The sequence below is a fragment of the Magallana gigas genome, chromosome 7 (genome assembly GCF_963853765.1).
Source record: "Magallana gigas chromosome 7, xbMagGiga1.1, whole genome shotgun sequence".
In the NCBI taxonomy this organism is placed as follows: domain Eukaryota; kingdom Metazoa; phylum Mollusca; class Bivalvia; order Ostreida; family Ostreidae; genus Magallana; species Magallana gigas.
In genome coordinates this window covers 28,620,253-28,644,106 of record NC_088859.1, presented here as the reverse complement: position 1 = coordinate 28,644,106, position 23,854 = coordinate 28,620,253, and the positions used below count along the sequence as shown (strand labels likewise).

The 23,854-nt window shown below is 33.7% G+C and overlaps 1 protein-coding gene across 1 annotated transcript; it reads right to left on the bottom strand.

The window, feature by feature from the left end:
• Positions 1-699: 699 nt before the first annotated feature.
• Positions 700-21,910, bottom strand: LOC105320331 (queuosine-tRNA galactosyltransferase). The gene is made up of 12 exons (XM_011418242.4): positions 21,747-21,910; positions 21,500-21,616; positions 20,844-20,940; positions 20,692-20,756; positions 20,514-20,579; positions 19,920-20,015; positions 18,531-18,626; positions 17,047-17,171; positions 16,501-16,636; positions 2,349-2,417; positions 1,319-1,393; positions 700-923 (listed from the first exon to the last, which is right to left on the bottom strand). Exons 1-12 carry the CDS (start codon positions 21,756-21,758, stop codon positions 843-845), a joined length of 1,035 nt encoding a protein of 344 aa, XP_011416544.3. The 5' UTR covers positions 21,759-21,910; the 3' UTR covers positions 700-842.
• Between the last annotated feature and the right edge of the window lie 1,944 nt (positions 21,911-23,854).

Sequence of the window (23,854 nt, the reverse complement as noted above, 5' to 3'; positions counted from 1 at the left end):
AATTCTTGGGCCTCACAAAGGGTTCAGAAATTGATGTAGGTTTTCATCCCATATATAAACAATTGTTAAGTATCTTTTTGAGAACTGCAACGTTCAACACGTGAAATGACTATAAAATTATCCTGTAATAAAAAGGACTTGATTATAAAAATAAGAATATCCAGGGGAAAATGGAATTTTATTTATACAGGATTTAGATGTATTAAACTACATTGTCCAGATAATTTGTATTATGACTCCATTAAGCTGATTTTATCATACCTATTGTTCTTCAGGTGAGCAGTGTGGCCCATGGGCCTCTTGTTACTCCAGTGGTTTTGATAATGACCTTGGTGCAAGTTTCTTGATCAGAGGTTAAGGTCACACAACACAGTCCTTTAAAATGCATATCATTTTAATCTCCTTTATTAAAGAGAGGCCCTTTGACGTGGTCACGTCTAATTAATTTACAGGTGCAATGTCTTCTAAAGAGGTAATGAGAGTAAAAACCATAGATCAAATACATATTATTTTTTTATTGTTTTATAGGTTTATTGATATGACAACTTCTTTCACAGAATTCTCATTCAAACAGTCCACATCAGCATTTCATGGACGATTTGTGGGAAACACTTCTATAATGCTAATTTACACATAGCTACAGATAAAGCCTCCGACTGTTAAATGTCCTCTACAGATAAATTAAGTTAATCCTTAAAGTAGTATTTTCTTTTTACTTTGAGGCAACATTATTCAGAGTATACCAGTATTTTACATATTTTTTTCTCCACCCTGGGATCTTGCAGGAGTATATCCACCAAACATCCCAAAGTTATTTGCATTTTAATGTATTCTAGCTTAGCCTAGTTGAAGTGGAAGAAATCAACTCCCTCTTTGAGATTCAGTGAGGCCAAATTCTTCTCAAATTCTCCTCCAGTCAAATCCTGTAAAATTTTTAACAAAAAAAAAACCATTAGATAACTAAATTTTCATAAATATAGCTGATAGTATTTATATAAAATGCAAAAATTGATTGACATTCTTATTTTGCAAATGTTCATCAATGCACGGCACCTTTTTTCAATTTAAAGGTCTCAATATTACCTTTTAATGAACATTTAAGCATGTAAATTTGTCCCAAAAGAAGGAAGAGGTAGTTTCAAAACTCCCAATTTACTTTACCTACGTGTATCATATTCACAAGTTGCAACTGACACAAATTAGATGGCAAACATTTTGACAGTAATTGGAACTTTTGTTCCTTTTCTCGATCTAAAACTGAGACACATGAATAACCACTCCAAAACTGTCATTCTCTCGAGTGACCCAATCTTCTTACCAATTTCATGCAGATAATGAAAGGGGGTTTGGCAGATTGGAAATGCACAATTGGTACTGTTGGTTTGATCTTTTCCTGTAAACAGAAAAGAAGAGAATCACAGGTTTGATGGTCGTAATGAATTGTCAATACTCCAGTATAGAACTGTCAGGGTGGAAGAAAATCTATGCAAACAGTTAGGGGCTGACCCTGCATACACAAAGATGTTAACACATTCAGCAAAATTCAGATGGCATTTTTTTTCCCTCTACCCTTGACATAAATGGTTCTCATTGTGATCTCTTAATGTTCGGTGGTTTTTCATCAAAAGAACAATGGCTTTTTTTCTCGGACAAGATCAGACAGAGTTTTGGTGCCTTACAGAAATGAGCCTCCAAATATTTGTTTGATATGGGACACCATGACAATGCACGGCTTTGTGCAGTGCAGAAACACGGACCACGGGGACACCTTTGTCACCCAGCGGAGCAGAAGTCAAATTTTCATTAGACCTCTGTTCCATACAACAAGTCCAAATCTTTCTTCAAATTCCTGCCATTATTTCCTTATCACAAGTTTTAACAACCTCCTAGGGTTCTGGGGGTGAAATATGAATTTTTTATTGTTATAATTTTCTATACAAATTATGAACCCACTGCCTCCCTGGGAGTTATAGGTGTTTAATTTGATAGAAATGTTTATGTTGATACCATCTTGCTCGCCTCTGATGCCCTGTAGCTATTTCTTCATGTTTTTTGCACACAGGGTTCTCTATCCTGTCATTCTTTATAACAATTGAAAGCTAACAAGTTAATTAGGGTTGCTACTAAATTCTCAGACTGAACCATCGTTAGTCTTCTAAAACCTAAATCACTGTACATTACACATGTGGTCAATGAGTTTTGTGTGGATCACATTAAAATCAACAGGGTGAAAGTGGAGGATAGAGTCTCGATCCAAAAATTAAAACCTCAGATGTATTTTTTTAACTCTATATAAATTATACTATGCGTGTGCAGGTTTCTTTTCTTTTTATATAATTTATACTGACCTTGGATTCATGATAAATGTATGCTCCACACTTGATCTTTTTTGGATCTACATCACAGAACGCTGCAACCTGTGAATTATAAAAGGCATATAAAGATTAGAAAAGCAAAATCATATTAACTCTATCAAAAAGTACAAAAAATATTTCAAAAATTGAAAAATAAAAGAAGGTAAAACTATAAGTACTGTATATTAAATAAATATTGGAGATACTAGGAAATAACTGACTTAATTAATTTTAAATCGAGATTTAGAATTTTCATTCTGGGTTGTATTTTTAAAGAAAAACTTGCACCCATTTTACATAGATCAAGCCTACGGTAATTAAGTATTTATCAGCTGCCTATTGTTTTGAATTAGAAATAATAAAATACTAGCATATGTGTACTGAGATTGATATATCTTTGGTGGAATAAATGGTTTTCATTAAATTTTCTGCTTTGAGGTCCTTCAATGAGACTGAGAAGAATTACCATAACATACCTTGTCAAAACATAATTTTAATTACCGGTAGTCTAAAATTGATGGAAAAAAATCAGGTCAGACAATATTTTAGTCTGGCTTGATTGTAAAAATGTAAGGTCCAGATTTTTTTACCAGAAGTATACAGGTTTGGTTTTTTTATATTTTTACAATCCAAATATTTCCAAAAATTGCTAAAATTCTGAAAACATAACCATGACAATTAGCAAAACAATTAAATCCTGAACTGGTACAGGTATCATTATCAATGAAAAGTAACTGCAGATCACTTCTGCATCAGATTTACAACACTGCATGACTCTCTGTTGTATGGAAAGTGTTCTTTCTACCTTTAACAGGTAAATGATGGACAACCCAATGTCAAAGGTCAGACTGAAGAAAAGACAAAATCCTTGTTAGATTCCGAGGTTGTGACAAAACCATACAATGCCCTATCATAGGTGTACAAAAATCGGACCACCTACTCCGGCAAATGAAGGCTAGAAAATTGCTCGAGCAACTTGAATCTAGTTTATGACATTCATCATGGCTCAATAAAACGCATTGTGTTCTAAAGTACAGTTTGAAATCTGATCAATTCCCGTTTTACGTAGATGTCAACTGTTCATGCATCAATTGGGGATAAGGAAGAACTTTAATGACCCCCAATTAGATCGAGAACATTCATGTAACTTTAACCACAGAATGACTTTTACCTATTTTGGCACTGGAAAGCGATACCAGATCCCTACGACTTCAGATTTTCAAAGGAGTTCACTGATTTACCTGATTTCATTTTTCACACACACAAAAGCCAACTCTTGCTTTTTTTTCAACACAGAAAAGAAATTAGGAAAAGAATTTCGTTTTTTACATGTTGTCTCAGATTACCTAGAAAAAGATAACAACTAACTGATTTGTCAAGTTCTTGTAGTTTTTCTTTTCTTTTCTTTTTTATATGGCGACACATTGTGTAACGTTTGGTGTCCTACCAAGGAGTATGCATATATACATCAAAATAGGATTTCTGTATGATGAGATTCAATTTTAGCCCCCATAAATCAGTATTTAATAAATGTTTCAGGCTATGTTGGATTCATTCATTAAAATGGTTTGTACAACAGATATAGCAAATTAAGAGAAGAATTTTTCATCCATTTGTCTCATACATTTGCATTCTTTGGCAGAAATTGGCATCAGAAATGACACAATTTTTGCAAGCCAATCACAATATCAAATTAAGTGAGCCATTAACTTGAGGTTTTACCTAGAACATAAAGTGCTTTAAAAGTTTAAGCCAACACTCAATTTTTTTTAATTGAAAAACTGAATATTAAGAGATTTTCTATGCCAGCACATCTTGTAAAATGTTTTCATATCTCATCCTACTTTATTAATACAATTACCTTAGACAACATGTGCTACATTGTATTAAGCAATTGAAATTGAAAATATAATTTCTACTTATATGCACTAAAAAATCCTTGTCAATGCCCATGTTTGAAATTTATCTTTAGTTAATATTGCATGATTAATTGGGTAGTGTCCAATTTTTTTGATTTCGATTCAAATGCAAATTTCTTCAAAAACGCAAACATGCACTCAGACATTGCATTTCATCAAAATAACAGAAAACATCATTACCAGTGCATATAAAATAATCTTCAGATCATTCATCTTTTTTTAAGTGCCAGCAAAAGTATATTGATTTAAAGGGATGATATTTTTTAAAGGCTTCTCTAAAAAAGAAAAAAATCTGAGGTCTAAATTTTGCACTCCCCTCACAATCATAAACAAACTATAAAAGTGGAATACAATGATGTACTTAAATTTTGAAATTTAAAAAAAAAATCATGAAGGCGCAATAAAAATCCTATTTCCAATCTAATGATATAAAGCAGTTTCAATATGTTCAATCAAAACCTAATCTACAAACTAATGCATTTCCTAATGTACGGTCATCATTAAAAGACCCAACAAAGCACTTTAAAGCATTTTAACTGAAACGAACCTCAATCTTGTTTAAAAGTTGATTAAAACCTTAATCATTACATGAATGGAGATAATAATAGTGTACTTGATGGAACACTTCCCTCCAATTTTTTCTCCTTCTTTAAATCTATCATTAAGACCAAAAAAAAAAAATTTCCCTCTTCAAGGCTTGCTTTACGACTGCCCATATTTTTAAGCAATATTTAAATGGAAATAAAATGGCTCGTTGCATATTACCTCTTTATACATTAGATTTTTCGAGGCATGTCTCCCTTTGAACAACCTATCCATCATCAATAAAATATCCCCAAACAACGCCACTCGATCATAAAAATGATGGCACATCAGACTGTAACTGCTGAATAAAATGTCCATTTAAATATTGCTCATCAATTTATTTGATTATTTTCATGTGGCATAACCAAATAGTTTTCCTTTTTAAAAACTGTTTTTTTTCCTTCAATAGCAAGCTTTTCCGTTGGCCAGTCAAAATTCAATTTTGATTTGAGTAGAATTGTCACATTCATCATGATAATGCATTACCTTAATTTAAAAGTTATTATTTTTATTTGCATGAAAACATGAGCAACATTTCATTTGAGATATGAGTAGTATATGTAAATTGTTATTCAAAATTTGTTTTTCTGATTCTTTAAATACTTTATTTAAATATTCTCCTTGTGTATAGTGATATTCATGGTTTCCATGAGCCAAATCTAAAATTATTTCAACTGAAGAGACCATAAAACATAATGGTTTTGTTGTTTTAACTGCGAAATTTTTCAAAATTCAAATATGGAGAACACTTTTAAAATTTCAGACTTGAATGTGAAAAGTTACATGTTGTCTGGTTAACTCTTACTGTCAAAACTTTAATTTGCCCCACTTTTGATTCAACAAAGGCCAAAAAAGTGTTCCTGAAGCTAAGGAATTTCCAAATTAAAATGAGATAATTGAATCTAATCGCATTCAAAACACCTTATCAGGGAAATAATTTACAGGTATCTTAGACATCAAACGGAGGTCTCAGATAGGAAGGAACAAAAACTTGTTTAGGAGGGACCTAAATACTTCAGCAGGGGGAAAGGTTTATACAATGGCACGAAAGCCCAAGATAAACTGGAACTAGCATACTGCAGAATAAGAGAGCTTATAAATGGGTTTTAAGCCATAAAACAGATTCCCATAGATCACGATAGAGCGCAGACTGTAATATGAGCCCTAACGGTTGACCAGCAGATGGTGCAAGCTACTTGGCCAAGCGATATGTCCTAATTCAATACCTTGCAAATTTTTCCCAATGCTTTCCAAATTCTATGTTTTCCTTTCATTTATGCAGGGGGAAAAAAAATTGTAAATCTCTTTTCGCAAATTCATGATATCGTGGAATAATTTCAGGATCATTAGAGGTCCCCATTCTAATGCTAACCTGATATTAGAAAGTTAATTGGTTTACTTTACAGGTTGTGATTTGGGGGTACTGGCTCTCAAAAGGAACTGTCCGAGGGGTCAGCCAATTGTCCCTGTTAAGGTCGGGGGTGAACCAGTAATTTCTGACCAGACGGCCACAGTGTAAATCAAGTGACCAGAAAGAAAAGTCAATGAAATCGGATCTCTCTTGTCCAGTCGAGGAGAATATACTGCACATCAATATTCCTAATTCGCCCCAGCAACAAGACATTTATGGGCAGATTAATTTATCAGAAAATTACTTTTAATGCATTTTGAAATAAATGTTAGCACCACTTTTGCTATTAAATCGGTATCAAACCATTGACATTTTGGTTCAAAATTAGCTAGCCCAAACATGATCATGGAATTTTTTCTAACAGACAAGCTGGAAACCACATCAATGCATTTCTTGTGAATTAAATAATCATACACAATTTTGAGATCTTTTGTGGCTATTTTGCATTTAGAAAAAACCCAGATGACTGTAAAAGATTAAAGCATCTCTATATGGAGTACTGTAATTATTCCTGGATTATTAGCAGGAAAAATTATATCACACATATTTCGCAATGACATTTATTTGTTTTAAATAGAAACATTAACTTAATTCATGATTTTGAATCATGCAGGAAAAATGTTATCTCCAAAAACAAATTAGGAAATACATATACTATTAATTGAATAATTTTGTACTCATCATGTTTCTTTATTAACTGGCTTAAGTAAAGAGCTTATTTGCAATATATTTTATATTGTTATACTTTCATGTTAAATACTGAAATCTGATTAGTTAAGACGCAGTTAATAATATTTACTATTACCCTCAGCGTTAGCAACGCACTTGGCAACGGGTAACATTAAAAAATGTTACATGCGCGAAAATTATGCGCGTACGGTTCGCTGTAGAATTCACGTTATTCCTATTCGCGTCGGTTGACAATGGTTTTCTCGGGGTGTCAATTTCAACTGTTACCCTCCCAAACAGGCACTATTTATATAATGTCTAAGAGCAGGTATTCATTTATTAATTTCAGTAGCCATATATTTCATAAATATCATACAGAAGTTCGGAAACAATAAATTTCCTAAAGTTAAAGTTGCTCTCATTAATCTTCTACACCTATACGATTTGAATACATGCCTATCAAAGGGCCTACTGAGTATTCATATTCCACCTCCCTATTTTTCAAAAATATTGAAGAATACAGTTGTTTACAGAGAAATACTCCACCCCTTCCTCCTACCCCATAATATTTTCCCCCTGCCCCTCGTTGTGAGCAAGCAAATTAAGACTGAGCTAATTCTAATGTCTTAATTAAATCATCTCTCTTTAAACACAATTGTGTCTGGGTGAATTCAAAACTGGGCAAAACTGTTTGCAAGTGTAGAAGAACAAAAGTTACATAGCTGCACATTCATCATAACTAAAGGAGTTAGAGTACCCATTTCCGGCCAATCAAAGTTAACGGTACTGTTACAATTTCTTTTTGAAATCAAATCAGATAAACGGTTATATACAATGTAATACTTGAGCACCTATATGAAAAATATGAATTTAGAATTTAAAAAACTGGGTTATAAAGACACTCTGTGCAAACAACACTTTTTCAAACCTTCTCATCATGTGTATCTTTAAAGTATGACAAAAAATCACAGTTTGACAAAAGATGCTTTGAAACTCACTGTGGTGAATGAAATATAATCTTATTTACCATTAAACACGATCAGAAACGAAAAAGCTTCGTTTCCAAGACCTTCATAAAAAACGTCATGCAGAGAATAAACTTGTTCAACTTTCATAATCTTCCAAATTGTAGTCTTGTTACTTTTGTTCAATTCTAAAACAGTGAATGGTTCAAATCAAGTATGTCTGCAGAAGAGCTTGGCTCAATGGAGTCTTGTATCGAAGGCCTTCCACTTCTGTGCCTCAGATTTTATGCTTCCTCCTCATCTGATAGTTTTGTATAAAGTTGTGAATTCTAAATACAATTTTGACACTGAATGATGAATAGATAGAGAAAAAAGTATTAAGTTTTATAATCCCTCTATTAAAATTTTGCTTGGCAAAAAATTCAAATAAAGCACACAGAGAATTCAAGAAGATATCTCTTCTGTAACGATTTCACAATAGCAGATCTAAAGCTGTCTTTGAGTCAGGTTCCATAACCGACAGCTAATTTAACAAGACGACAGGTTCGTTGGAATATTTAATTGATACGCATCATCAAATTTCAATCTTCGCATCCCATTAACATCTCCAATATAAAACCTCAGCATTTGATACTTGGGTTGAGACAGTATTAAAAAAAATGACCTTATGAATCTAATTTGGGCAAAATCAAAATGAAATTAAATGGGCAAACATTGTGTTGCTATAGCCCTTGTCCTTTAAGTTTGCCAACAACAGTAAAAAAAAGAAGATGGATATTGAATACTTTACAGCCTTTTTTTCATATGAATGTTTAAGTATTAATACAAGAGGCCCATGGGCCACATCGCTCACCTGAGGAACAATAGGTATGATAAAATCAGCTCAATGGAGTCATAATACAAACTATCTGGACAATATACAATAATTCATGTAAATCCTGTATAAATAAAATCCATTTTCCCCTGGATATTCTTATGTTTATAATCATTAGTCCCTTTTCTAACAGGATGATTTTATAGTCATATCATGTGTTGAGTATTGCAGTTCTCAAAAAGATCCCTAACAATAGTTTATATATGGGATATAAACGTACAGTAAACTCTCAACCTTCTCGTGAGGCCAAAGAATTGTCCTGGGGCCAAAGTCTTAACAATTATAAAGAATCATCTGGCTGATTAGTTTCTGAGAAGATTTTTAAAGATTTACCCTATAAATTCCTTTGTTAAACTTTGACCCCCCACCCCCCCCCCCCATTGTGGCCCCACCCTACCCCTGGGGATCATTATTTTCACAACTTTGAATCTACACTACCTGAGGATGCTTTCACACAAGTTCCAGCTTTCCTGGCTGATTAGTTTCTGAGAAGAAGATTTTTAAAGATGACTCTGTTTATTCCTATGTAAAACATCGACCTCCCATTGTGGCCCAAACCTAACCCCAGGGGTCATGCTTTTCACAAATTTGAATCTACAGTAACTGAGGATGCTTCCACACAAGTTTTAGCTTTCCTGGCTAATTAGTTTCTGAGAAGAAGATTTTTAAAGATTTACTGTATATAATCATATGTTTAACTTCAATCCCCCATTGTGGCCCCAACCTACCCCCAGGGGTCATGATTTTCACAACTTTGAATCTTCACTACCTGAGGATGCTTCCACACAAGTTCCAGCTTTGCCTTCGAATTAGTTACTGAGAAGAAGATTTTTAAAGAGTCACTGTATATATTCCTATGTTAAACTTCGATCCCCCATTGTGGCCCAACCCTACCCCCGGGGGTCATGATTTTTACAACTTTGAATTTACACTACCTGAGGATGCATCCACACAAGTGTCAGCTTTCCTGGCTGATTAGTTTCTGAGAAGAAGATTTTTAAAGATTAACTGTGTATATTCCTATGTAAAACGTCGATCTCCCATTGTGGCCCAAACCTACCCCCGGGGGTCCTGATTTTCACAAATTTGAATCTTCACTACATAAGGATGCATCCACACAAGTGTCAGCTTTCCTGGCCAATTAGTTTCTGAGAAGAAGATTTTTAAAGATTTACTTTTTATATTCATATGTTAAACTTCGACCCTCCATTGTGGCCCCACCCTATCCCCAGGGGTCATGATTTTCACATCTTTGAATCTACACTACCTGAGGATGCTTCCACACAAGTTTCAGCTTTCCTGGCCGATTAGTTTCTGAGAAGAGGATTTCTAAAGATTTACTCTATATATTCATTTGTTAAACTTCGACCCCCCATTGTGGCCCCATTCTCAGGTGAGCTAAAAAGGTTAAGTTTACAATTCAATAAGTTGGTTTCTGGAAGAACAGATTTTGAAAATTTTCGTAATAAATATTGACAATTTTTTTACTTTTTAAAGCGCTAAGCATAGCTCAGCCCTTTATGGTCGTTAGACTTCAACTTCCGGTGCATCGAATAACCGCCCCCTCTAAGCAAAAGTATACATCATTTAAACTGGTTAGGGAACCAGTTTCAGGGGTTTATGCACATAACTGCACGGGCTATTGTGAATCTAATTTACGGGTTATTGTGAAATTAATGTACGGGGCTTACATACATCATTGCAGGGACTGTCATGCAGTGATGAGGAAATATAGTGCGTATACAGAAGCTGAAATGCTATATACATATACCTGTTATATACATACAGAAGCTGGGTTAGCGCTTTTCAGTACTATCAGTACTTTGATTTAATCTTTAGCTTTTAAGATCTGTGTACAAACATAGAATTGTTAGCAAATCTCTGTATCTTGCTTATAATTCGAAGCAAACACTCAAAAATGGTTAGTAAATAGAAATTGTTAACAATTAAACACAAGAAACATGCACTACATGTATAACAAATAAAGAACACAATTTATTTTTTCGAAATGAATCATATATATACATGTATATACCTACATATTTCCGTAAGCGATATCAAACTCTATTTAAACTGAATAAACTAGAGAAAATGTTTCAGTACTCCTACATCAGATTTTGCTTAATTTGCGCAGGTAAACAGTTAACGTAACTGTTTGATTTACCGAAGTCCCTGTTTGATTTGATACGTAAAAATCACGAAATACAGACGACAGTTTCCAGGTTACAAAGCATAAATAATGAAAACGAAACGAAAATCAGAACAAGCTAACATCAACGTCATGTGTGAAAACTGTCAACGCATTGAAATATTTAGCCTCAATTTACTTCACAAAATCGGCACCAATATATTTTTCATGTTTCAAAAATTTCCCTTCATACGCGAACTGTTGCACAACAAGCAAATTCATCATAGTCAGATCGACCCTTTTTCGTATAATGTCATGGCTGCTTTCAACAAAGAACCTCGTTTTAGAAGTATGGAATACGAGTCTTGGTAAAATGGGTAAGCAAAACCGGGCCGTGGCAAAATAAAAGCCGGGGCAGATCGGCAATCGTCAATTCCAAATACGCATTATTTTGCAGCAATAATTACAGCAAATACAAATATACTGGTCCATCAAATATCCTGAAATTTTAATGAGATTGGCAGATTAATAACTGCTTATCTTTTGTTTTGCCCAGGCCAAGTCTTGTCTACCCATTTTACCGGATGCCGAATCCGAGGCTATTAAACTGATTGAAATACGCCTTTCCTTTATTATTATTTTCGTAATAACTCAGATTTGAAACAGAATTAGACCTTAATTTTTGCAATTTATATTTTCCTTCCCATAAGGATAATTTATGCTAAACTACGTTGAATTGGAATCAGTAGTTCTTGAGAAGAAGATTTTTAAAAATGCACCCCCCTTTTTCTACATTTTCAAGGTTTTCTCCGCTTTGAATACAGATCGGACTTTTATTTCTGCAATTTATATTCGCCCTCCCATAAGGATGCTTTGTGCCAAATTTGGTTGAAATTGGATAAGCGGTTTTAGAGAAGAAGTTCAAAATGTAAAAAGTTTACAGACGGACAGACAGACGGACAGACGGACGGACGGACAGACGGACGGACGGACGACGGACAAAAAGTGATCAGAATAGCTCACTTGAGCTTTCAGCTCAGGTGAGCTAAAAAACTGGTTTGTATTCTTGGCGAGGACGGTTTCCTTATTTCTGATACTGGGAGGTCCCTGGCAACATGTGTCTTAAGGTCAGATACAAAACACAATGTACACATAAACTTTGGCCTGGTCAGTGTTAAATTAAAATCCATGTGGACAGAATTCCAAATGATTGAATCAATAACCTAGACACACTTCAAAATTTGATTGAAAAACTTCAATTTATGACTTTGTTCAAATGAGAAAGGAATTTATGAACATTGTGTTTCCCCAGTTACTTAAAACTATACTCAGAGCAGCTATAACATTCATATTTCTGCTGTACCTACATGTAATACTACTGAATTAGTCAAAACCATTTTCATTAGGAGATCTTGAGTTTGATCAGTTGCACTAAATATATTTTTACTCATGAAATGCATTTATTTCACATCTCTGCACTCTTTCACCTGTTTATCAAATGCCATTCATTGGAAAAAGTATAAAAAGTTTTTAAATAAAATATCATGATTGAAATTGCTGAAAGCAAGAATGAAAGAAATGTAAATCATTTTATTTTTAATATAAGTTTGTGAGTTACAGATGTGTTCAAAACTTGTTCCCTGCAATAAATCTCACAGGTTACTGTCAAGATGGCAACGAAACCCTCTGAAACATTAGACAATAACTCTTCAACTTTTTTCAACAACCATCAAATTTCGGCAAAAAGAACTTGGGAGCTCCTATAAAAATGTTAATGTCCTTTATCTCATTTCCAGAAGGCATGACACTATTTACCAATATACCTGAAAATGACAAAATCTGACCAAATTTACAACCATATTTATCCTCATTAGTTCAGGTAAGCACAGGTAAAGTTCACCTGGTGTCAGACAAGGGCCTACTTATCCCCCTCTCCATTTTTGCTTGACCACGCCATAGCCAATTCATTTGATTCGCCTGGACAAATTTGAAACTGCAAGATAAATCTAATTTACAGATGTTATCACAGGAGGGGCTTTCATGTTAGGGAGTTTAGACATGGTCAGTTGTTAAATACACATGCCCCTGAATTTCCTTTCTTGAAATGAGGGGGCCATTTGCATATGTTTGTGTCTGGACTTTTACATACATGGTATACTTCGGCTCTTCATGAGTTTCCATTGTATTCCATTATTGATAAATTATGTTTTAAATTACGGTATGTTACCCCTAGCCACCCTCCAACTCTGAATCCTTCTATAGCAATCCTTTACTGAAAGAAAACCAAAAACTCGATAATAAAATGCATCTGAATTCAATCTACAAATTTTTCAGAGTTTCTTTTTTATGAGTTTTATCTAGATTTTATTCTGCATTCCATTTGGTTTTACTGTCACATGTGCTAATGTGGCTGTCATATCTTTATGGAGGTTGAAATTTATTGAGTATGACTTTGCCTTTGCATTAAAATTCCCTATGACCCTTGAAGAAAAATACATTTTAATGATTTTTTTGTGAAAAAATTTAATATCTGAAGTGCAAATGCATTTAAGAAACATGATTCTTAGTTTTGTACAGTAAAGGAGAAATTTTTAAAAGTGTAATAATAAGAACCAGCACAGTTGAATTACTTTATAAATTTCATATGTACCTTCATGTAAAGAAAAATTATGCCATAAATGGCAAAAATTATTCAAAGTTTTGGCTTAAAAAATCATAACCGCGAACATTGTTTTCAGTATTATTGTTGAAACATGGTGGAAACCAATGATTTATTCAACAAAAATACAAGAGTATACCAGGTATATATAAGAAAATAAGCTAGTCTTAAAAGAGACAGAGAAAAAATTATGACTTTCTAAAAAGGACTCACACCCCCATTATAGCATATTTTGGATAACTGCCAAATTGGGATGAAATGACATTGACCTTTGTCAATGACCTCAGGTTTATAAAGGGAATAACTTACTCTCAGGTCACAGGCAACCTTGTGCCAGGTATAAACCTTAGGTAAATGATTTTACGTCTCATAAAAGCTATAGACCAGACATGAAATTTGGAGAAACAGACAAACAGGTGGACAGACAGTTTGACTGACTGAGAGATATACTGTGGAATCATTAAAATTCGTGGTGGCTCAATTTTTGTGGTATTCGTGGGTAGCCCTCCCCCACGAATTTACATCCTCAACGAAAACAATTTGGAAAGAGTTAGTTTTCTTACTGAAACAAAAAATCTACGCATCCCCGAAATTACATCCCAACGAAAAAGCAAAAATCCCACGATCCATGAAAATTGGCCCCCACGAATTTAAATGATTCCACAGTAGTCAGATGGACATAATATGATTCCATTATACCCCTTTCTTAATTACACATTAGCTTCTGTGAAATATCATGTCACTACAAAATCTTTTAAATAAACAAATAACAAATTCCTTAAAGTTGAAAAACACATAAAATGAGAAAAAATTGTCTGGTTAACATGAAAATAGCACGTGCATGTTTCTCTATCATGATGAAGGGTAAGCAAATTTTCACAAGGAATTCATGCACTAGTTTCTAAAAACGGGTCCACATAGAATTATGTCTACAAATGGAAAGATGGATGGACAGACAGACAAGGTGAATCCATCCATTATTCACCCAATTCAAAACTTTTAAAAGGTATAAAAAAAAAATGACCCCATTATTATCCTCTTCAGACATAAATTACCAATGCCACAACACTAGCTGTGTCATCAAACAATTTTTTTATCAGTTTTATCATTCCTAATCATTTTTATATCTGTTTTTAAAAAAACAAAAACACTTGAATAAAAAGGTATGCAAGCACCATTGGGAAATAGCGGTTAAAAACTTCATGCACAACAGATGTACCGTTAGCTTGATTCATGTATATTTTTATTTGCATGTCAAATTCAATTACGACCATAAAATATACAAAAACTTTATATTATCATAGTGTTGAACGGTGAAAAATATCCATGAAAATGTTGATAATTTCCTACTCTTGAAATGTCATAACTGTTGTTTGAAAGATTTTCTCCCACTGCATGTGTGAATGAGAGGAATTGATGAGATTCAAATTTACATAAAATGTTAGCCTCTGACCTCTGATGAAATGTACATAATGAAGCTAGCATACGAAAAGGAAATTGATTGCTATCAACTTTATTATCTAAACCATCCCAATAAAATAAAATCCAATAACTGTTACAAAATATTTTTGTCGGTTTCTTTTTCTATCCAAATTTTTCAAGGTTTAAATCAATGAAAAAGTTTCAATCAGAACATTTAATGCACATTAATCAAAAGCAAAAATTTTAGTACTTGTATTTGTTTTCTGGTATGAAGGTCATCAAATGGGAAACTTTTATCCCAAGATCTTGCAATTGAAAAGTCTGTCTGTCCATCTGTCTGTCTCTCTCTCTCTCCCTCTCTCTCTCTCCCTCTCTCCACACACACATAATGATTGCAGCAGGAGAGAAAAATTTCAATACGATAGTCTTTAAATTGAACTCAAACAACATTCTTTGCAGAAATGCCAGCAAATGCATACAAGTGCCAACAAAACAAATCCCAATTCAAACTCATAACAAGCGGAGGACTATTTAACCTGCCAACTAAATGCGGGAGAGAATCCTTTAAATCAATACAAACACATTAACAGATTTTCCAAGGTGTTCTCTCAGGATTTTATTTAATGGCTGCTGCAATTGAAATCTAATTAATCATCTTCCTGTTCTTCTTTTGTAAAATCAACTTGGGGTCGATCGGGACTTTGAATTGTGGTAATTCTACTTTAAATTTGTTAAGAAAATTACTTAACAACAAAACTTTCCTAACAAAAACCAATCTTTAACTTTCACAAATACCTGTCAAGTGAAATAAAGTTTATGAAAGTGAGAATTTCGGCTGTTTCAATCTTCTCAAGGCAATGATTTTCCTTGATTACACTTTGACGCATTTAGAAGCCTATTCTTGAACAGCCATTTAACTTTTAAATGTCAAATCTGACATCCACACTGATTTGTTCAACAATCAAACCAATGTGTTTAAATTTGTAAACAACATTTCACAAAAGTAAAATATGTTGGTCATTCTCCAGACTGTTTTCATTTCTTTGTTCTGTATACATTTAATAATTGAAAGCCAAGAATTCTTATAAAAAGAACACAACTATTTGCCATGTAGTCAAGAACATAAGCCTTTATCAGCACATGTATACACATGTACCATTAAGTAAAGTATTATTTCACCATATAAAGCTTTTGATGTTTAGTTTTTCTTTACTGCATCAGGTAACTAATTTCAAGGAATAAAATTTAACCATTTAAAATGCATGCATACAAATTATAAATACTATGATTGACAATTTTAAAGGGAAATTATAAGAAGTAAGCACCTGTAAATAAAAATTTAACTGTAAGTTTGTAGTCAAAAAATTACCAACAATTCCAAAAATTTTTATCGTAACATCGCAGTGCCCTTGACATATGCTCCTTTAATTACATATCATGATAAATAAATCTTATGTTTTTGTATTAAAAAAAATTTAATACCTATTCACTTTGTTCATTAGAGAATAGCATACCTTCCTCTGATTGGTCGTCAACAGATTTCTGTAGAATTTCTTTCCTTGTTTCCCAGCATTCCAGATTGTAAATGACTCCCACTTGTCTAGGACCTGTTTCTGGATATATTCCATTCTTATTTCCCATATGGTATCTCTGGAAAAAAAAATCAAAATTATCTATTTCATATGTGTCCCTTTTGATGAACTTATAATGAATATTTACACAAAAATGAAATAATTAGACCAAAGTATTCTACTTAATACATGTAACATATTTATAAGGGCAGACAGAGTACAAAATAATGCAGCTACCAATGCATGTATATGTATGTCAATAGTTTAGCCCAGTTTATCAAAGAGATTAATAGATTCATCAAAATGTACCACATTTCCATTTTAATTTTGATACTTTTTAGCGCTAGTTTAGCCCAGTTTATCAAAGAGATTAATAGATGCATCAAAGTGTACCACATTTCCATTTTAATTTTGATACATTTTAGTGCATGATCGAGTGTATTACTCAGGCACATACACTCTATGTGGATGATAATAACAGACACTTACTCATGTATGGAGAATGTGGTGGCCCCTGGGTGGTACCTGTACATGAGAAGATCTGCGTCCACACGACACAGTCCCCCACCCAGCTCCAAATGGCGCAGGAAAAAGATCAGATCTTCTGGCACACCCTAGTGTAAAAAACCGAGATTTGTAAGATATAATGTATAGAAAACAACACATTACTATTATTTCATCATTACTGTAAACCCACATTTGTTTGCGCCAACTTTAATTTTGCACTAGTTGACTAGTGATAAAATGGTTTGAAGTGATTACCTGTAATTTTTCACAATATTAGCCCTGTGTTTAAAATCTTAATTAAATTAGCAGGTAAGATAAATGTGGACTGGTTTACAGCGAGAAATATTCCCAACACAGATGGTTCTAACAAACCTAATAAAATTTTCTTGCCTCCAAATAAAAGTTTGATTACAGTATTCGTTAAATGCTAATTTTCGGAAATTTTGTTGTTGAGCCATTATATAACATTTTCAAATGTTCATCAAAGTTAGAACAAAGAGGTTAATTTTTATTTTACTGTCTACAAAGTTATGTGTCTTTGAAACAGTAAATCTATGAACACTACTGTAATACATGTACTAACAAATATAGATACAGGCTTATTTTCGCCCCGTGTAATTTTCGCCCTTCTACACCTGCAAACAGCTTCACCCTGTCTTGAATTCGCCCAGACACAGCATCTTTAGAAAAATATGATTTGAAACATTGAAATTCGCCAAGTCTTAAATTCGCCGGCTGACAATAAGGGAGAAAGGAGCGAAAATAAAACAGCCGGGACAAAATTTCCCTGTATACATGCAGTAAAACCATATACCGGTATGATATTTAAACATGCATCCATATACCGGTAAATAGTTTGAAAATAAAATGATCCCCAACAAATATTAATACTCTATAGGTATTCCAAGCCCGTAAATGTATGTATATAATAATGAAAGCAATTTCTTGATATGGTATGACAGGTACATGTATTTTGTTCATGATGAAATGTCATTCAATCTAAGGCATCCATTATTCTCTTGTCTGTGTATAAAACTACAAAAACAGGTTCAGGAATGTAAGGAATACATACTAGTTTTTTTGTACAACAGAAATGGAATATAAAGTAAACATATCTTTTATGTGGTCAAAACTTTTGCTTCGAAGAAAACATATAGTATTACATGTATATGTTAAGTTTTTTGTATAACTATATCATGTCAAAATGAAAACTATTTTACACAAAGAGTTTTTTATTCAGCTACTAAAAATTATTTCTTTCTCTCTTTCTTTTCACTATTTTTTTTTTCAAATCTAGTTTTCGGATCTTTTAAACAAATTCAAGACCAATATCATATCATATTCATATTATTTTGTTATAGCAAACTAAAATAAACAAAGAGCTTGCTTTGTTCAAAGATTTGGGTTTCAGATCTGAAAACAAATCGAGAGGGGAGTATAAATCTGAGTGGTAAATCTAGACCCACTTTTCCACCCTCACTGAAGCCGCCAGCTTTGTTGTAAACAGATCGATGACAAAACCAGGTAGGCATGATGAGGGTAGGCCCATGCGACGTATAAATCTACAAAAGAAACAAAAAACTAATCTTACAAAAGGTGTCGTTTTTCAAAGACCAGCATCAATCACAAAAACCCCGCAAAGTTAAGCAACTGTTTGCATTACATAACACGCCGAATCTTGATTGTGCACATTTTTTTCTTCTTCTTCTGTCTGTGTGACCAAAAATTAAATTACTATATACAGTTTCATTAATCTTCTTACTGCAGCATTCTATGACAGACTGTCAAGGAGAGTTTTTGTCAAGCATTCAAGTGACACCGATCTTGCTCAGCATGGTTGCCAATGGAAATTGGAGACCTTGTCACATGTTTCGCAGACACCATCATCCCCGACTCCAAACTTATGTCAGACTCGGCTGTTTTGTGTTTCTGTCAATTCATTGCATGTTTCTTGTCACACATGCCAGTAAAATTTGCAATACATGTTAACTTGAGTAATTCCAGAAAGCCAACTAGATCATTAAAACCTATTTATCAAAATACTTGTTCCATGCCGACAAGTGAAGTGGCAAGAGGCAAGAGAAACGTCAGCTGATTGGTAGAGTAACAAAGTCAGATTCAATAAACAATTCAATCCACAAAAACGAAATTATATCAAGATCAAACCACATGAACTTGACCCTCTTGAGAGCACTGATACAGTGAATTCAAAATGTCCTTGTAAACGTTTTACTACAGAAATCGATGGAGTTTAACATTTTTTAGGCGTGTAGCAAAAGATTCTTTGCTCTCTTAAAGAGAAGAAAATCATACATCAATTTTTTAAGTGATTGTTGAGTTGTTGAAGAGTAATAAAAAGCAATCAAAGGATGCAAATAAAAGACTAAACCAAGATTTGTACCTTCAGGGACCCTTGTCTAATTATTGTGACATGTGTTCTATTACTAAGCTTAACCAGGGATGCAGATATGTCCCTGGCTTAACAGACCAATATTCATGGTTCTTATGGCCCAATCTGCTACAGGGGCAAGTAAGGGATTCTCTTTGACTAACTTTAGCTGGGATGGATCTATTATGCATATAAATGTACATGTAGCACTAATTATACGACCAATACTGTATAACTAGCAATAGTTTTTTTCTGCAGGTGTAAATTTTTGCTCTTTAATTTCAAAAAAGATACATTTAATTTTTGCAGTTTTTTATTTGATGACTTTAAAAACAATATACCCGTAAAAACAATTTTTGGCGATTAAATTTTGTGTAGTTGAGATGAAACTGCAAAATGTTGCTGAAAAACTATGCTGCAGTTTATTCAGGTAATACAGCATTTAAAAGCTAGATGACAGACTTGCCTGAGAGTACAGCTGGTCCTGTGACAGAGTATTGGCCCATTTAGTAAACCTCTCTGTGGACCCCTCGGGTTCCCTGTGGAACTTGCTACCTATGATCTATTAAAAAGGTGGGAAAGTATTAATTGATGGGCAAAAACAATGTTTTCTGACATCTGTATATCAAACAAGTACTGGTACATGTATTCAGAGAAATATGAAATTACTATTACAAAAAACTTAATGTCTAAACCAACTTCTGTAGTTATAACCCATTTCCTTCCATTTTGATAACATTCTGAGATTTAATTATTTAATACTAATATTTTATAAAAATTGACGCACATATATTGTGTCTGACAAAACTCTCCTCCTAGAAACATGCCAGCTTAAACATCCTTTATTAACTGTACTGGTGTGCCAGTGCTTTGTAACATAATTTTTCATATATAATTTAATGTGTTGATAAAATGACGTAACAATGCACTGGCGAGAAATGGTACTAGGCAAGAACTGGTAATATGCCAGTACCGCCTGTAATTTTGACCAGATTACATGGTCACAAGAAAGGAAGTAGCTGAAAAAAGTCAGGATGATATGTGTTAACATTAATCTTACACTGTTCTGCTCTGATCTAGCGGCCTGATACTGTTTAGACACTCGGTCTGGTGACATCACATCATCCTTCAAATAATGGAACAGTGCCGATAATCAATGACAATGGATTGAATCAAAATACACATACTGGTATTATTTTGTATTGTTCATAAAAGAGACATATTTTGGTAAAACTTACAATGTCCTGAAAACACAGATAGACTCCGCTGCTCTGTTCCACAGCTTGATTCTTAGCATAACCCACTGTTAAAATAGAATGGTTGAAAAAACATCATATGCGTTGTTTTTTTAAGGATTTTCTAATTTGATAAAGAGCTGGAAAATACATGCCTCCTCTTGGATTTGAAGAGTGGCCACCAAGAGTCACTGATATAGACTTCTCTCTCAAGGTTTCCCTCCATTCTTCCAGTTTAGAAATAGTGCCATCCTACATTTGATTAAAATTCCTAACCTTAATTTGTTTGTTAAGATTATCGTTATTTGGATTACCTCATTTAATATGTACATTTACTTAGCAATGACAAGGAAACTGTATTCTTGTAAATACGTTCAGATTACATCTCTAAAATATATAAATGTGTTACATCACACTATATCCTGATATTCATGTGAGAAAACAAATGGTATCTGAATATATTACATGTGTACTGTAATTTGTCCATAAGTCAACAAAAAAAAATTACATCTATGGACAGGCTATATTCATTTCTTTAATTACAATAAAAAATTTCATTTGTGTCATTTTCTCCACATATAAAGAGAAAATTAGTGAAAGAAAAGATCTTTGAATTTTTGTCATATACTGATCGTACTCTTCTTCACCAAAAAGTACATGCAAATATATTATGCATGTGAAATCAACAGAAAGTGATGAAGATGGTAATCTTAAAACGAACTTAACCAATTCTTCAGTATGCTTTACAACTATTTACAAGTGCTCCTAAATTGATGTAAATATTTTAGTAATAATTCAAATTAATACTTACTGTTGAACCATCATTAAAAATGGACACTTCCAATTTCCCATTAAAATTTTGAGTCTCCACGGACCTAAGGCAATCATCTATCCATTTATCACCATTGTATACAGGTATGATAATACTCTACAAGCATGCAGGGAGAATTGTACAAACACAATGTCAATGAAACTGTGACAAATCCACCACTATTGCCAATAGAATGATTGTCACGATCATAACAATTATTAATTAAACGTTTGAAATTTACACTTACCACATCTGTCATACGGTAAAACAATTGTTAACAACCCTATTAAATATTCGTTCAACGTAGGTATTGTGACAAATTATCGTTTTGAATTTTTTAGCTAAAATGTTTGCAACTCCGACTGGACTCGGTTTGTTGTCAAATTATAAACTGAGGTAATTCGGGCGAAAAAAAAACCCCTAAAAATTCCGATCCCGATCAAATTAATTTTGAAAGGCGCAGCGCACGGGCATATCACGTTGAAATTACAGACGCTTGTTTCATAAAGTGGGCTTATAGCAAATAAACCAACCGTATAAAACAAGCACCAATGAAAATATTTCTTTTTTCTCTACTAAAATAACAACAAGGAATTAATGTATTATAAAAAGAAAAGATGGCACAGCCGGGTAGGTTAAATATGAATATGAGCTTGTAGTGAAATTTAAGCGGCAGCCTTAGTGCATAAACGATTTATTATTGTTCATAATATATTTTTTTATCGAGAAATTGAAAATTAAAAAAAACAGAGCGTACATGTAACAGAAGGGTGAGTCTTATAAAAGGGTTTTTTCCGTATAACAATATATAGAAATATAAAATATCAATTTCTAAGGAAAATTGACCTCTCCCTGTTTTATTTTTAACATAAATGTATTATATAAATTTTGGATATATTGAAACGGAAATTACAGTTCAATATTGGAAGAGCGTAACCCCCCCCCCCCCCCCCCCCCCAGTAGGATTTTGAGGTTAGTGCGAAATGTTTCATTTCTCTTTGGATAAAAATTCTGATGATGCATATTAACCGTGTAGTTTCGCTTACAGTTTGCTTTTACATAATATATAATAATATGGTGATGGTTTCCAAATTAATTAGTCAATATATAGTTAACAAAATAAGAGACATATTTCATTTTTTTAATGGCATTTTTTTTTGTACAGTACTGGGGGTTGGGGTGTTGTACGGGTCACTACTGTCATTCGGCTCTCCAGCAAACGGTAAAATTGGAAAAATACCCCCATCTGGAAAATGCAAGTCCGTAACTCTATCGCGAAAACATGTGTCTTTCCTTATGTCCTGGGCACTTGATGCCAGAGGGCCGAAACCACGCCGCTGGGAACCCGATAAAAGATGTTTGTTTTTGCAGATTCTTTGGGAATGTCATGACTTAATTAGCTTGGGTTTTATTTTCACAGATACATTAACTGTCATTCTGAGTTCTGATGGCATGTTTAACAGCTTAGGACAGATGTAAAATATCTTTTCAACCCCCCAAAACCCGTGTACTTCTCGGCGTCGTAAATATCGGAGAAGCGCGGTGTACATTACAAGAAAGGTGGTCATTATAGTCGTAAAATGGAGGCGTTGTCTTGGTCATTTTTGTATCAAAGTGGTGGCTAATATCTTATTATGTGTTTAGGCAACGTCTTGCAGATTCATGCACAATTAAGAAAATGATAGACTGCAAAAAACTTTATTTCTCAAACGTGACAGTTGCATTAAACTCCGCGATAATAAAGAATGGGGATCGCATCTTCTTTGCGTCGTGCAATTGTTATAAAGAAAAAATCTCAATATGGCATGTATCATTTTTCCTGCCCATTATGAATACTGAACGGTTTAATCCGCTATGGTCTTTAAGTACCCAGTGTCTTGGGCAACGTTGAACAATACACAATTGCCTGACCAGAGCGGGTTGTTACCCAGACACAATGAAATAAGTGTCCTCATCAGCCCCCTTTAATGTCGATCGGGATGCAGCAGTATATAATTAAGCAAACGGGGGGTTCTCTTTATTTTGTGGACACAGGTGTTCTTCAAAAACAAGAATTTAATGTTCTAAATGTCCGTATTCAATTACATTTCTCCAGCCCTGGACGAGGCCGCATGATTTTCTTTGTCCTATACACGTGAACTGACACTTTACCTTTGGTCAGTTCAAGACGTCGCTTCATATATACCTATGAATACATATCGATCACCTGTTTTTGTTCACTTCTTTAAAATTGTTTAAATATTTTCAAAGTGTCGTGTCCCCCGATGAAAAGGGAAAGGAAACTACCCTCAGCGCTCTGATAATGTATTTACTTTGCGGTTGTTGTTCAGACGTATCCCGTTAAATGTACGTATA

What these genes read in the sequence shown, in the direction of transcription:
- LOC105320331 (XM_011418242.4), bottom strand. An exon ending in CTCTTCAAATCCAAGAGGAG is followed by an intron (nt 20,757 to 20,843) that starts GCATGTATTTTC and finishes CTATTTTAACAG; the next exon opens with TGGGTTATGCTAAGAATCAA. An exon ending in ACATTTATCATGAATCCAAG is followed by an intron (nt 1,394 to 2,348) that starts GTCAGTATAAAT and finishes TTCTGTTTACAG; the next exon opens with GAAAAGATCAAACCAACAGT.